The sequence below is a fragment of the Cutaneotrichosporon oleaginosum genome, assembly GCF_008065305.1.
Source record: "Cutaneotrichosporon oleaginosum strain ATCC 20508 chromosome Unknown ATCC20508_contig04, whole genome shotgun sequence".
Classification (NCBI taxonomy): domain Eukaryota; kingdom Fungi; phylum Basidiomycota; class Tremellomycetes; order Trichosporonales; family Trichosporonaceae; genus Cutaneotrichosporon; species Cutaneotrichosporon oleaginosum.
Genome location: NW_027072173.1, coordinates 884,934 through 897,920, shown reverse-complemented (window position 1 = coordinate 897,920; position 12,987 = coordinate 884,934). Strand labels below are relative to the sequence as shown.

The 12,987-nt window shown below is 62.3% G+C and overlaps 5 protein-coding genes across 5 annotated transcripts; 1 reads left to right on the top strand and 4 right to left on the bottom strand.

Moving 5' to 3' along the window:
* Window positions 1-502: 502 nt before the first annotated feature.
* Window positions 503-4,528, bottom strand: COLE_04812 (uncharacterized protein; the record flags this gene model as incomplete). The annotated part of the gene is made up of 4 exons (XM_018420728.2): window positions 503-2,017; window positions 2,053-3,782; window positions 3,825-4,067; window positions 4,099-4,528. 4 exons carry the CDS (start codon window positions 4,526-4,528, stop codon window positions 503-505), a joined length of 3,918 nt encoding a protein of 1,305 aa, XP_018280880.1.
* A 1,437-nt stretch (window positions 4,529-5,965) lies between these two features.
* COLE_04811 (uncharacterized protein) lies at window positions 5,966-7,198 on the top strand (the record flags this gene model as incomplete). The annotated part of the gene is made up of 2 exons (XM_018419723.2): window positions 5,966-6,164; window positions 6,204-7,198. The coding sequence occupies 2 exons, from the start codon at window positions 5,966-5,968 to the stop codon at window positions 7,196-7,198; spliced, it is 1,194 nt and encodes a 397-aa protein (XP_018280881.1).
* A 262-nt stretch (window positions 7,199-7,460) lies between these two features.
* Window positions 7,461-9,442, bottom strand: COLE_04810 (uncharacterized protein; the record flags this gene model as incomplete). Its single annotated transcript, XM_018426475.2, has 4 exons — window positions 7,461-8,984; window positions 9,018-9,121; window positions 9,155-9,253; window positions 9,286-9,442. 4 exons carry the CDS (start codon window positions 9,440-9,442, stop codon window positions 7,461-7,463), a joined length of 1,884 nt encoding a protein of 627 aa, XP_018280882.2.
* Window positions 9,443-10,602: 1,160 nt separating this feature from the next.
* Window positions 10,603-11,841, bottom strand: COLE_04809 (uncharacterized protein; the record flags this gene model as incomplete). Its single annotated transcript, XM_065626369.1, has 3 exons — window positions 10,603-10,678; window positions 10,709-10,840; window positions 10,913-11,841. The coding sequence occupies 3 exons, from the start codon at window positions 11,839-11,841 to the stop codon at window positions 10,603-10,605; spliced, it is 1,137 nt and encodes a 378-aa protein (XP_065482310.1).
* Window position 11,842: 1 nt separating this feature from the next.
* COLE_04808 (uncharacterized protein) lies at window positions 11,843-12,781 on the bottom strand (the record flags this gene model as incomplete). The annotated part of the gene is made up of 2 exons (XM_018422428.2): window positions 11,843-12,506; window positions 12,654-12,781. The coding sequence occupies 2 exons, from the start codon at window positions 12,779-12,781 to the stop codon at window positions 11,843-11,845; spliced, it is 792 nt and encodes a 263-aa protein (XP_018280884.1).
* Between the last annotated feature and the right edge of the window lie 206 nt (window positions 12,782-12,987).

Below are 12,987 nucleotides of genomic sequence, written 5' to 3'. Positions count from 1 at the left end.
TGCCACATTTAGGGGAGCGGTTGAAGGAAATCAGGGGGTGAGCTCAGCTAACGAGCACTGTGGGCCGGGGAGGGGAGCGACAAGCAAGTGTAGGACTCGAAGACAGTTCTGAGGGAGTGTAAAGGGTCGCTCGGGGAGGTAAGGGGAGGTCTGGATGATTTGTCATGCGTCAGGTCGAGATTATATGTTGCACAGACAAGCAGAAATGAAAGGTCCGGGACGCAGCGCTAGTGTGCTTCGACGGTAGCTCGTCAATCACCTCGCCCGACCAAGCATCTCAACCGAATCCCGAAGCGGAGAGCAGAATGGAAGCCGTGCGCTTACACCATTCGATGATGAGGATCGCGCGCTTCGCGGATTAGCGAACCAAGTTCATCCGTGGACGGTAACGCTATCGCATGCATTTCTATGAGTGTGGAGTGGTGATACAAGCTCGCTGAGAGGTGAGATTACAATACAGTAGTTGGTTTGAGCATGGAAAGGCGCTGTGAGTGGTGGGTAATTACGTCTGGGTGAGCGTCTGCTTCTGCACGAGGTCGAAGTACGCGCCTCGCCGAGCCAGAAGCTCCTGGTGCGTGCCCTTCTCCGCCACGCGTCCCTCGGCGAGGTAGTAAATTATATCGGCGCGCTGAATCGTCGAGAGGCGGTGCGCGATGGCGAGGACGGAACGGCCGGTGGCGGCGTTGTCCAGCGCATCTTGTACGACACGCTCAGATGCCGAGTCGAGCGCCGCGGTCGCCTCGTCGAGCAGCAGTACGCGCGGGTTGCGGATGAGCGCGCGCGCGAGCGCCACGCGCTGCTTCTGCCCGCCGGAGAGTTGCACGCCCTTGCCGCCCACCTCGGTGTCAAGACCTGCGGGGAGGGAAGCCACGAAGTCGGCGATGTTGGCGTCGCGGCATGCCTGGGCCATCTGCGCGTCCGTTACGGCATCGGCGTCGAGCGCGCCCAGGAGGATATTGAAGCGGATCGAGCCGGTGTACAGCGTCGGCTCTTGCGAGACGAGGGCAATGGCAGAGCGATACGACGCGACGTTCAGATTGCGGATGTCCACGCCATCGAGGGTGATGGACCCCGAGAGGGGGTCGTAGAATCGCTCAATGAGCTGCACGGTCGTCGACTTGCCACAGCCTGATGGGCCCACCAGCGCGACGTACTTCCCGCTCGGAATTTCGAAGCTCAGCTCCTTGAGCACTCTCACGTCCGGGCGCGAGGGGTAGCGGAACGTCACGTTGTTGAACCTGATCTCACCGCCGACCGCGGCAGGGTCTAGCACGGTGCCTTCAGGCGAGAACGCATCGATCTCGGGCTTGTTGTTGAACAGCTTGAACAGGTTGCGGGATGCTGTGGCGGCACGCGACGCGTCGGGCACAAACATGAACATGCTGCCCGCCTGAATGGCCGAGAAGATGACTGCCTCGAGACAGATGAAAAACTTCTCCGTCGAGTAGCGACCCTCCGCGAGCCAGAGCGCACCGATATAGAATACGAGCGCGATGATGAAGAAGGCAATGGCCTGCGACGCGGCATAAAGCGCCTGGGATTTCCACGCCGCGCGAATCGAGATTTTTTCCGCCGCGTCGAGCGCCTGTGAGTACTCGGCCACAATGAGCTTCTCTCGCGTGAGCGAGGCCACGGTGCGGATCGACCCCGCGGCCTCAGTCGCCAGCTGTGTGCTGGTAGAGTACGTTTTCTTCGCGCGCTGATCTTTGAGCTCGACGACACGTAGGCGGACGTAGCCAGATGTGAAGATGAGGGGGATGGAGGCAATTCCGACGGCGGCAAGAAGCGGCGCATATACGAGACCAATGATGACACCAGCCCCGATGGTAGCGAACGAAGCCAAGATTTGGCCGAGCGTCATCCCAAAAAGACCTTGTACCTTCTGTGGATCTTCCGCAAGGCTCGCAGTGACCGACCCCGCTTCGTTGCGGTCAAACCACTCGACGTCGTGGCGCATGATGGCTCGAAACGCCTTGGTACGCAGTGCCGCTGCCGTGTTCCAACCCATCTGGGAGAACTACTTCGTCAGCGCAGCCAAACCTCACAACTCACCGGCGTCATCTGGAACCAGCAAACAATTCCCGAGCCGAGTGCGGCGATGAAGTACCACAGCGCCTTCTCTGAGAGGCTCCTCTTGACTTCTTGCCGGTCGGGGTTCTCAAAGGCTGCGATCGACTTGCCAAAAAGGATAGCCACGGCGGGGTACGACACACCGACGGCGATCGAGCCGACCAAGCCGACGAAGTACCACGGCCAGTGCTGCCTCCCGAGCTGGACGAGGCGGATGAATAAGGGCGCGAAGCCGACTCTCTTCTCCTTGCCGTCCTTGTGCTCGGAGGTTGTCAGGGTGCTATTTGCACGCTTCAGTTCGGCATGGGTTGGACCGCCGACGCGCTTGTCAGAACCGGGGGTGTCCAGAGCTGGCGTCCCCTCAGTGGTGGCAGAAGCAGCAGTGGCCAGCGCTACCTTCTGGTTGATGACAAGCTGGGCGTACACGCCCTGCGCAGCGATCAGCTCCTCGTGCGTCCCACTCTCAAGTATGCCGCCACTGCCCATGACAAGGATGCAGTCGGAATCCTTAATCGTCGACAAGCGGTGCGCTATGACGATGGTCGTGCGGCCTCGTGAGGCTTTGTCCAGTGCGTCTTGGACGACGCGCTCCGAGTTGGCGTCCAAAGCCGACGTCGCCTCGTCGAGCAACAGGATGCGTGGGTTCCCAATAATTGCGCGCGCGATGGCAATCCGCTGCTTCTGCCCGCCAGATAGAAGCATGCCGCGCTCACCAACCTGGGTATCGTAGCCTAGCGGCAGCTGCGAGACGAAGTCATGTGCATTGGCTGTGATGCACGCTTGCTTGACCAGCTCGAAGCGCTCCTCGTCAGAGGCATCCTCAAACGAAGAGCCGACGAGACCGAACTCGATGTTACTGCGCACCGATGTCGAGAACAGAGTGGGCTCTTGGCTCACTAGACCCATTTGCTGCCGGAGCCACCCGACGTTGAGGGAGCGCAGGTCGTGGCCATCGAACGTGACGCGGCCCTCGAGGGGATCGTAGAAGCGCTCAAGGAGCTGGATAACGGTAGACTTGCCGCTCCCCGATGCGCCGACAAGCGCGTACGTCTTATTGGCGTCGAAGGAGAGTGAGAGGTCGGCGAAGATGGGGATGTCCGGACGCGACGGATAGCGAAAGCTTACATTTTCGAGGGCGAGATGACCGAGGACGGTATTGGGCGGAAGACGGAGCCCATCGTCTGACGCCGAGTCGATGATAGGCACCGAGTCAATGGTCTGGAAGAGCTTCGCGGCCGCCGCCTGTCCCTTTGCGACGGCCTGGAGCTCGGGCGTGATCATGGCGAGGGTGAACGAGCCAATAATGATGGCGAGGAGGACGTTGATAATGACGCTCACGTCGGCCTTGCCCTGGGCGTAGAGGACGCCGCCGTAGTAGAATGCAAGCGCATATGCCGCGTACACGGCGAAGAACATGACCCCGACGCCCGTCCCGTCAATGATCGCATTCTTGTTGCCGATTTTGCGCGTCTTCTCGATGAGGGCGTCGAACCGCTCTCCAAGCAGTTTGGCGCTGGCAAACGCTTGAACGGTGCGTATCGACGAGATTGCCTCCTCGGCGAGCGAAGACGCCTTGCCTGTGTAGTGGAGGGTCTGCGCAGTGTATTTTGACAGCGCAAGATCCATGGCGAGGCCAGCAATCATGATGGCTGGAAGGACTGAAGTCAGGACGCCGCCCATACGTGGCGACCGAACGTAGGCAAGCACATAGCCTTCTGTCAGCAACACCGTCATCCCACCACGCCGCCACCCACCAGTAATGAATGTGGAAATGTACCCGGACGCAATAGGGATCTTCTCGCCGATGCCGATCTGGACAAGCAGCGTGTCGGATTGAATACGCGATGCAATCTCGCCCGCGCCGATGTTATCCAGCACATCGACTTCCTGGCGCAACACGGCGTGGAGGTACTTCTCACGAATGCGGCGGGCCTGACGCTCCGACGTCCAGTTATAGATGAGCATGTATAGATACGTGCACGTGAAATTACCAATGCCTGTCGTGAGCCCGGTCTGGCCGCCACCTACCGATGAGGGTGAGCCAAAGGGCCATCCTGCCCGCCTCGTGTTTGAGGTGGCGCCTGGCTTCGGACAGCGCAGAGGCTGTGTCGCCGGAGGTGTCGCCCATGCTGATCTGCAGCACGATCATGCCGTACTGTGTGAACGCCTTTGTGATCTCGCCAAAGAAGAGGGTCATCAGCGGTTGGGCGGCGCCAGCCCCTACGGCGAGCAGCAGACCGACGCCATTCAGCGCCAGCTCTACCCGGGTGGCGAAGCGGAAGAGGGTGGTGAGGCCGACGGGTTTGATGAAGTCTTCCTTCTTCTCGTCCGGGACGTCGACGGCCTCCGCTTTGGCCTTGCGGCGAGAGCGCCGCCAGGAGCGCCTCGCGGGCGTCTTCTCGGTGATGGGAGGGCTGTCCGTTTCTCCTTCATGGAGACTGTGGCGGGGTTCTGTCATTACTGGATGCTATGGTCCTGCATGTGTGTCGAGAGTAGGAGTGAGGGCGGCGAGGTAAGTGAGGACTGTACGTCGACAAGATCTCCGCTGCGCTTAAAGAGAGTGGGGGAGACCATAGCTCGATGTTGTGCGTCCATGCCAAGACATGCCAGAGCGCCGGAACCGGCAGCGTGGAGAGAGGAATGACAGAAGGAATCCCATGACAATAATGGGAATAAGGCGTAAACACCGCACAAGGCGGACATCATTGTCGATCTCCACGTCGGCGTGCGGAAACGCTCGCTCCCCCAAGCATCCCCTCCGCCAGTCATATCACTACCATGTCCAGTTCGCGATGCCGGCGATGATGCGGCTCTGCGGCATGCGGCAGGGGCATTCTATTGAGTTTGGTGCTCGTCCCGTCGTTTCACAGTGCTACGGACGGCGCGTCGATGGCCCAGTATTGTCGTCGCACCCATCCGTCTCCGCTGGCCACCCCGTCGGCGAGTGTATTCACTCACCCCTGCGGGCCATAAGCAGCCCCATTGTTGATGGCATGCCGAAGTCAAGACGCCAACGCGCCTGCTCGGCGAACTCGTCTCGGCTGTCGGAGGCCGATTAGGCCGACGATGTTTCCAACCTAATCGCCGCATCCTGCCAGACACGTTCTCACAGCGAGAACCGCCAAGCACCTACATCGGCTGCTTGCACAACGTACAACCAGGCGCGCCCATCCATTTGTACAGATCCGTCCCAGCTGTGCCCGTTCCCGCACGGCGCGCACGGGTCTGGCAGTCCGCAGGCCGCGCGGTTGCTGCCGAGACGGCGGTGGGCAGGATGTGGGTGACAGCGGGGAAGTAGTGGTCGCCACCTGTGGACACAGATCACCGAAGGTAATGCCCGCACACATGCGCTATCTGTAACCCGGGGTTCTTAACGAAACCTCCATGCACAGCGACTGCCACAGCGCCTGCTCGTCCCAGACAAGAGAATACAAGTCGGAACCAGCAAGGGCGTGCGGAGTCCAGAAACTGGCGTAGTACTCACTCGGCCCGCGGCCCGCGGCGAAATACAGTGGACTGTGGCCTGCGAGTCTGCTGTTCATGTGACGCCCAGCGCCGAGCTGTTTTCCCGCTGACAAGAATGCGTTCGCGTGGCGCCCGTCCACGCGCCCATCTACGTGCCAAGGCGCGCGAGTCTGTGAGACTGAGGCTGCGTTGCTGAGACTTGTGGTAGGTGTGGTGGGCTGGCCGGATGCCGGGTATGAGGTGCCGGACATGGCCGCCGGCCGCCGGCATCGGTGGGGAATCGCTGGGGGCCCATACCGATACCGGCAATCACAACAATCGGCCTGGAGCGTCCCGCGAGGTCACAGAGGTGGCTGCGGCTTGCTGCGACTATAAACGTGACTGACTGGTGGGGACGTGGCGGTACGCAGCCCACTCTCTCCATCACACCATGACAGTCACCCCGAAGCCGCACCTCTCCGCCGAAGGCAAGGCCAAGCTCGACGCGCTGCTCGACGCCAAGGTCGCCGAGAAGAAGATCCCTGCCATCTTCTTCGGCGCGTCCACGGCCGACGGCGAGATCTACTACAACGCCAAGGGCGACAAGGTGCACGGCGAGCCGGACAAGGGCCAGGTGGACGAGAACACGAGTGCGTCCCCCCCCCCCTCCCGGGCATGGCTGACCGCAGCGGTGCAGCTCTTCTCGCAGACCAAGTTCCTCACGTCGCTCGCATGCATCCAACTGTGGGAGAAGGGTCTCGTCGACTTCGACGACGAAGAGTTGATCAAGAAGCACCTGCCTGAGCTCGTGGAGCAGCCCGTCCTCGAAGGCTTCGAGGCGGACGGCACGCCGCGCCTCGTGCCGCGCACGACGCCGCTCACCCTCCGCCGGCTGCTCACGCACACCTCCGGCCTCTCGTACTCGTTCCTCACGCCCGAGCTTATCGGCCGCTGGCAAGTGATGAACAAGAAGCCGGGCTTCCTTGACAAGAACGTCGGCATCGAGGCCCTCGTCGAGCCCCTCACGTTCCAGCCGGGCACGCGGTATGGGTACGGCATCGGCATCGACTGGGCGGGCGTGCTCGTCATGCGCATCACCGGCCAGAAGCTCGGCGCGTACTTTGACGAGCACATCTTTGGGCCGTGCGGCGTCAAGAACATCTCGTTCTACCCCACCAAGGAAATCAAGGCGAACCTCATGCAGCTGTGTGGGCGCGACGCGACGCCCGAGCGCAACCTCATCCACACCGCCGGCTTCCGTGATGTGCCGGCCCTCGAGCCCGAGGACATTGGGCTGCACATGGGCGGCGCGGGCCTCATCGGCTCGCCCCGCGAGTACATGACCATCCTCCGGCACGTGCTCCAATGCAAGGACAAGGACGGGCTCATCAAGCAGTCCACGTACCCCATGCTGTTTGAGAACGCGCTCCCGCCCCGCGAGAAGGAGGGCAAGAGCCACACCTGCTACCGCGACCTTGGAGGGATCATCTCGCTCCTCGGCGACACCGAGGTCAAGTTCGCATCGGGTGAGAAGACCCACCACTCGCTCGCGCTCTGCGTCAACGACGACGACTCGGAGAACGGCAGGAAGAAGGGTACCGCCTTCTGGGGCGGCATCGCCAAGACCAAGTTCTGGATCGACCCCGCCACGGGCATTGTTGTGAGTATCTGGACGACAGGATGAGTAGAGCTGACTTCCAGGCCGTCTGTGGCACCCAGCTCATGGACCAGCTCGACCAAACCGCGACTGTCAGCGTGTGGAAGGCGTACGAGCGCCTGCTGTACGATGTTCTCGAGTAGGCGTATGCGTGTGGTAGTACGCGCAGGGTATTGGGTTTAGTTCGTTAGGGATGCATTCAGAAGTTGGTATCGCGATGAGTTGCAGCTGTCTGATTTCGCAATGAGAGTGGCATGGGTTTGTATATTATAATGCTCTAGTAGGCTATCTAGTTGGCCCCCTGGACCTGCCTGCGGGCCCTCTCCTCGGCCTCGCGGGCACGCGCGGCAATCACCTCGTCCGCGGTCTCCTCCTTGCTACGCAGCACAATTTCCTTGTGCGGCTCGATGGTGTTGTGCGCCTTGCCGAGGTAGAAGTCGACGGTGAGGCATCCGGCAACGAGGGCGAGGAAGCAGACGACGAGGGCGGCGAGGAAGAGGCCGTACAGCGACTCGGTGTACGCGCGCACAATGAGGTCGTGGGGCTCGGTGGCGCGCGCGACGAGGATGCTGCCGAAGATCTCGGCACGCTGCGTCTCGTTGTATATGTCGCCGAGGTAGCGCTCGAGGCGCATGGGCACCTGCTTGTTCCAAACGGCGCCGGAGATGGCCGAGGCGATGGAGCCGCCGAGCTGCGTGCAGAGGTTGAGGATGGCGACGGCGAGCGCCATGTCCGCGTGCGGGACCGAGCCCTGTGTCGCGACCAGCGTCGAAGTTACGGTGATGGCGCCGCCGATGGAGACGAGGACGCGCGAGACGATGAGCACCGCGTCGCTCTGGTTGCCGTTGACCGCGAGGAAGTTGATGCCCTCAGCGATGACGCGGATGACAAGACCCGCGATTTGCAGCATCTTGTAGCGGTGCGTGTAGCGCTGGATCAGGCCCGAGAGGACTGCGAAGCCGCACAGGCCCACAGTCAAGATGTTCGAGAAGTATGTGTAGTCGCGCGCACTCCATCCCGGCTTGATGATGTACACCCACGAGAGGTAGTATGTGTCAGTGAGGTAGCCGGTGAAATAGTAGAGGAAGTCGATGGCGATGCAGCACAGGAAGGTGCGGTTCATGACGCGGCGGGGCATGATGGGGTGTGCGGCGAAGCGGAACTCCCAAACCATGAACGCGATGGCGAGCACACCGCCGACACAGTACATCGCGATGAGGGAGGGGTTGGTGTACCCGCCCTTGGCGGTGGTGCTGAGCGTAGCCGGGGCGAGGAGGCAGACGAAGGCGAAGCCGATGAGGAGGAGGCCGAACGCGTCGATCTGGCTCCAGTAGTACTTGACGTTCTCGAGGAGGGAGCGGCGCTCAGTGCCCTTGAGGACAGCCTCGCGGGCGTAGCTGGACGAGGCGAGGGAGAGGGCCCCGAGCTTCTTCGCGCGGTGGTGGCCCCAGAAGAGGACAACGAGGGACGGCGCGATGCACACGGGCACGAGGATGCAGAACATGCCGTAGCCCCAGCGCCAGCCGTCGTTGGAGAAGGCGCTGATGCCCTCGGTGATGTAGCCTGCGACGAAGGCGTTGAGGACCCACGGCAGCGAGTAGGCGCCGATGACGGCGCCACGCCACTGAAGACTCGTGATGTCGGCGATGAGGATGCCCGTCACCTGGGTAATGCCGGAGGTGCCGAGGGTGTAGATAACCTGGCCGGCGACAACGGCCTGGACGGTGCGGGAGGACGCGACGAGGATGAAGCCAAGAGTGTAGAAGAAGACAGCGAGAGAGAGGGCGAAGGGACGCGAGAGGAGGTCGGCCATCTGTTGTCAGCGGACTCCAAAAGCACTGCTCACCTTGGCGATGAATGGCTGCGAAACGCCAGCCATGATGCCCGTCACAACGGAAATCGTGCCGATGATGGTGTGCTCAGAGTAGGACGAGGTGGCGAAGGATGCGTCTGCGATTAGCTGGGCAACAGAAACCGACTCACAAGTGTAGGTCGTGCTGTTGCTGAGGGTGTAGACGTAGCACACGAGAGCGATCGAGCCCCAGAGCAGCCAGAGCTTCCATCCCTTCCCGAACACGAGGTCTAACGTCAGCCCGTCCTCTTTTGCAACCCACAAAGACTCTCGATCTTGGTGACCCCGGCGCCCTGCTCGATGCTGCTAGCGTTGTCCGCGACGACGGGCTCCTTGACCTCGCCGGCCTCGATGTCGGTCTTTTCCGACGGCCGCGTCTCGAACTCTGGCCGCTCGAACGGGATCGTGGGCGGCGCCATACGTGCTTGTGGCTGTGACATTTTGGTGGGACGCTCTCACCTCTTCCAGCCGCCTCGTCGCCGCTTTAAAGCATCGACGCAGTGGAGCGCAGCAAAATGCTCATCTCAGCATCCTCCCGGCCGTAGAAATTATCAGATAGCCAAGCTCAGGGCGTTCGGCCGCCCTAGCGAAGTTACCGAGAAAATCCTCATCAGCCACGAATCACGCCCGATGCTGCGCGTGGCTCCGTGCCGCATCTGCTTCGGACGCCCTGGTGCGGCGCCGGGCGGCGGTCGCAGAGTAGCTTGGCGGTATATGTGTGGGCGCGGTCGGAGAGATGGAATGCCTGGTCGGCCGACCACGCTCTCTACCCTCGACATGTGACGAAAGACTCCAGGCACGCAGTGGTCGCTACTTCGCTATTCTCGTCGGCGCGACTCTGCCAAGCACGACACCGTCGGTGGCCCGGCTCTTCTTGGCCTGCTTCTGTCTCGGTATCCTCGCTGCTGCCTGGGGCTCGCTGAGTGTCACAATCTGTCCCCGAGGTTATCGAGGCGGAGCGCATCGGGTTCCAAGAATGTGAGGGTGTGCGCGGAATGTCATGAAGATAGAGGTACCATCTGGAATCACGACTGGTTTCATGCTCTAGATTTTGGACGGACGTGGGGCTGCGTGGGCCACGGGTTGAGCTGCCGTCGGGCGTCAGTTCTGAATGGGCGAGACTATTATTCTCAGGCCGGCAGGAAAAGGGGAGCTAGCAGGAACAGGCGGCAGGAACACGCTGAATGCTCCAGTCGATCCCACCGACAGGGCACCAGCTGTTGTTGCCAGCAATCCAGACAGTCCCACCACGCTCCCACGGCACACCGATCTTTGTCAGCATCACATCAATGCGCGCAGTTCTGGAAAACAAAAGTGGAGCGTGCACGTAGAGCGGAGCAAGCAGCGGGCCCGATGAACATGACGAGTAAGTATGTCGGGCACGACGCCAATATTCTCGATGGCCAGGCGCACGGTCTGGAGAACACTGAAGAAGTGGTTGCCCATACTGGTGCTAAGCTCGCGCGCCGGCTCACTCTCCAGACTCTCCAAGATCGCCCATGTGTGCCGATCACTTGGCGCGAGCCGGGACCCGCTCATAGCCATGCCAAGACTTGTGGTAAACAGTACATCGCCCGACCTATATTTGCGTGCGGATGGGCGGCAGCCGCATGCCCGCGAGGATATCTGGCCGCGCGGCGTCCACCGTGTCCCAGCTGCCGTCAGCGCGCTCGCGCCCGACTCACGGGGGCATGCGGAGCGGCAGGTCGTCGAGGCTCTCCCAGTCCAGCCCGCGGCCCTTGAACACGGTCTTGACGAGCTTGGTGTACTCGTCCCAGAAGACGGCGTATCCCTCGCTCGTGAGATGCAGGCCGTCGCTGATGTCAGAGTGACCAGGGCCCTCCTTCTTCGCAATCGTTTTGGCACTCTACCTCGCCGATCCGACCCACCTCAAATACTTGGCGAGCTCCTCGCCCTCGCCGCCAGCCGCCTTGAGTGTCGCACCCCACATGTCGACTGTGCCGATCCGCCAATTCTCCCCCGCCTTGCCCGCGTACTCCTCCCCGAGACGGAGGACGACGTCGGCATACGCCTTCGTCGTGGCGGGCTCGCGCTCGCGCGCGAACGCCCCGCCTCCCATGAGGGGTACACACAACGGCGGCGGCGTCACGAGCACGATATTGAGGCCGCGCGCGTGCGCGACGGCATACGGCGACGCGGGCGACGTCAAGCCCTCGAGGAAGAAGCGGAGGTTGGCCTCGTACTCGTCCAGCGGGACATGTTGGGCCACAGCCTGTTCCGCGTCGGGGAGGACGGAGTCGTTCGCGCCTGCGTTAGACGGAGCGGAGGGGACGTACCGAACCAAATCGTGACAAGGCGCACGACGGGCACGTGTCCCGCCTCGTCGGCCTTCGCAAAGATCGTGTCGAAGATCTGGCGCGCCCTGTATTAGCAAGCCCGCAGCCCGCGAGGGACGTACCACCGCGTGTTGTAGCCCCCGTATCCGCGGTTCAGGATGTCGAGCGTGCGGCGGTACGCGTCTGTGTGAGCTCGGCAATGGGAGGACGCACCGCAGAACCGCGCTTGCATCGACCCCGGGACGTACTGCTGCGACGTGATGGAGTCGCCCTGGTGTCAGCGCGGAAACGAATGACGCACGAAAAGGACGACGGCGTCCTGGAACGGCGCGGCCATGGAGTGCGGAAGAGGTGGATGGTGGTTGGGAGAGGATGGGCAGATAGATGTAAGTCCATCGACGCGGAATGCTAGTCACCGGCCGGGCCGGGGCTTTTTCGGCCCGATCTGGGGTACGCCGGCCTCCATCCCGCTCTTGCGGCACAACGAGAACAGCTTCAGTGTCTACAATGTACGAACTCATGCTAATACGCATACCCCTCGGGCGTGGGGAACGAGACGTCGAGCCCCGTGCGCGCCTTCATCGCGTCGACCCACGCGGCGACGCGCGGCAGGCTGTCATGGTACCACAAGCGGGGGTTGACCACGCGCGCATTGACCTGCGAACAGCAGTACCAGCCGTAGACGATGGAGTCGGCGTGGCTCGCCTCCCGGCCGAGGATGAACGGGCCCTCCTCGTGGGAGAGGTAGTTTTCGAGGACAGCGAGGCTTGCGCGCGCGCGCACTGCCTTGCGCTCGACGTCGGGGAGGCTGCGCAGCGCGGCGCGGTGCGCCGCCAACTCGTCCGCTTGGCCCAGGTATCGCACACGCACAAAGTACTCTTTTGACGCGGCGTCGTTGAGGTCGTAGAACAGCGGGCGGAAGAGCTCGCGGATGCTCAGCGCCATGTCCCCGTCCGTCCAGGCCGAGAGGAGGCGGGCGAGGCGGTGCGCGTCGCGCGTCGGGAAGAGCGTGGGCGTGGGCGCGCGCGCGTCGAGCCACTCAGCGATCTTGAATGAGTCCGTGACGTATTCGTCGCCGGCGCGGAGTGTGGGCACCGTCACTTTGTCGTTGCCGCTCGCGCGCGCGAGGTCGCCCCGGATCTCGGCGAAGGTGAGTTTCGTCTCGGTGTAGGGGATGCCGAGGATGCTGGGGTGAGCGGGGCCGAGCGAGTCCGAGCGAGCCCGCAGGGCGAGCGGGCACAGGATAAACGTGCACAGAGAGAAAGTCGAGGATGCAGAAAGCGGCGTGGAGGACAGCACGGAGACGGTCCGAGGCCACGGAACGCTCACTCACGCCAAATCGCTCTTCGTCTTGTTCACGTGCATCGAGTGGCTCGGCAGCGTCTTCTCGGCGTTCGCGCAGAGCGTGTAGAGCGTGTACTGCGGTGTCGACGACATGGCGCGTGCGAGGCGGGGGAGCATGGTGAGTGTCAAAGCGCAGGACTGCAGATGACTGGGTCGCTTATTCAGCTGGGCCGGAGCATGACACCCAACTTGAGCATGTGCGGAATGCTCGCTCAGTCCGCCAAGCTACGAGCTGCGAGCGCAGCACGGCATCCATCCACAACGCCGGCTGCGTCCGCTCCGCGCCGAACGCCGAGAATCAGACGTTCAGACGAGCGAGGGCC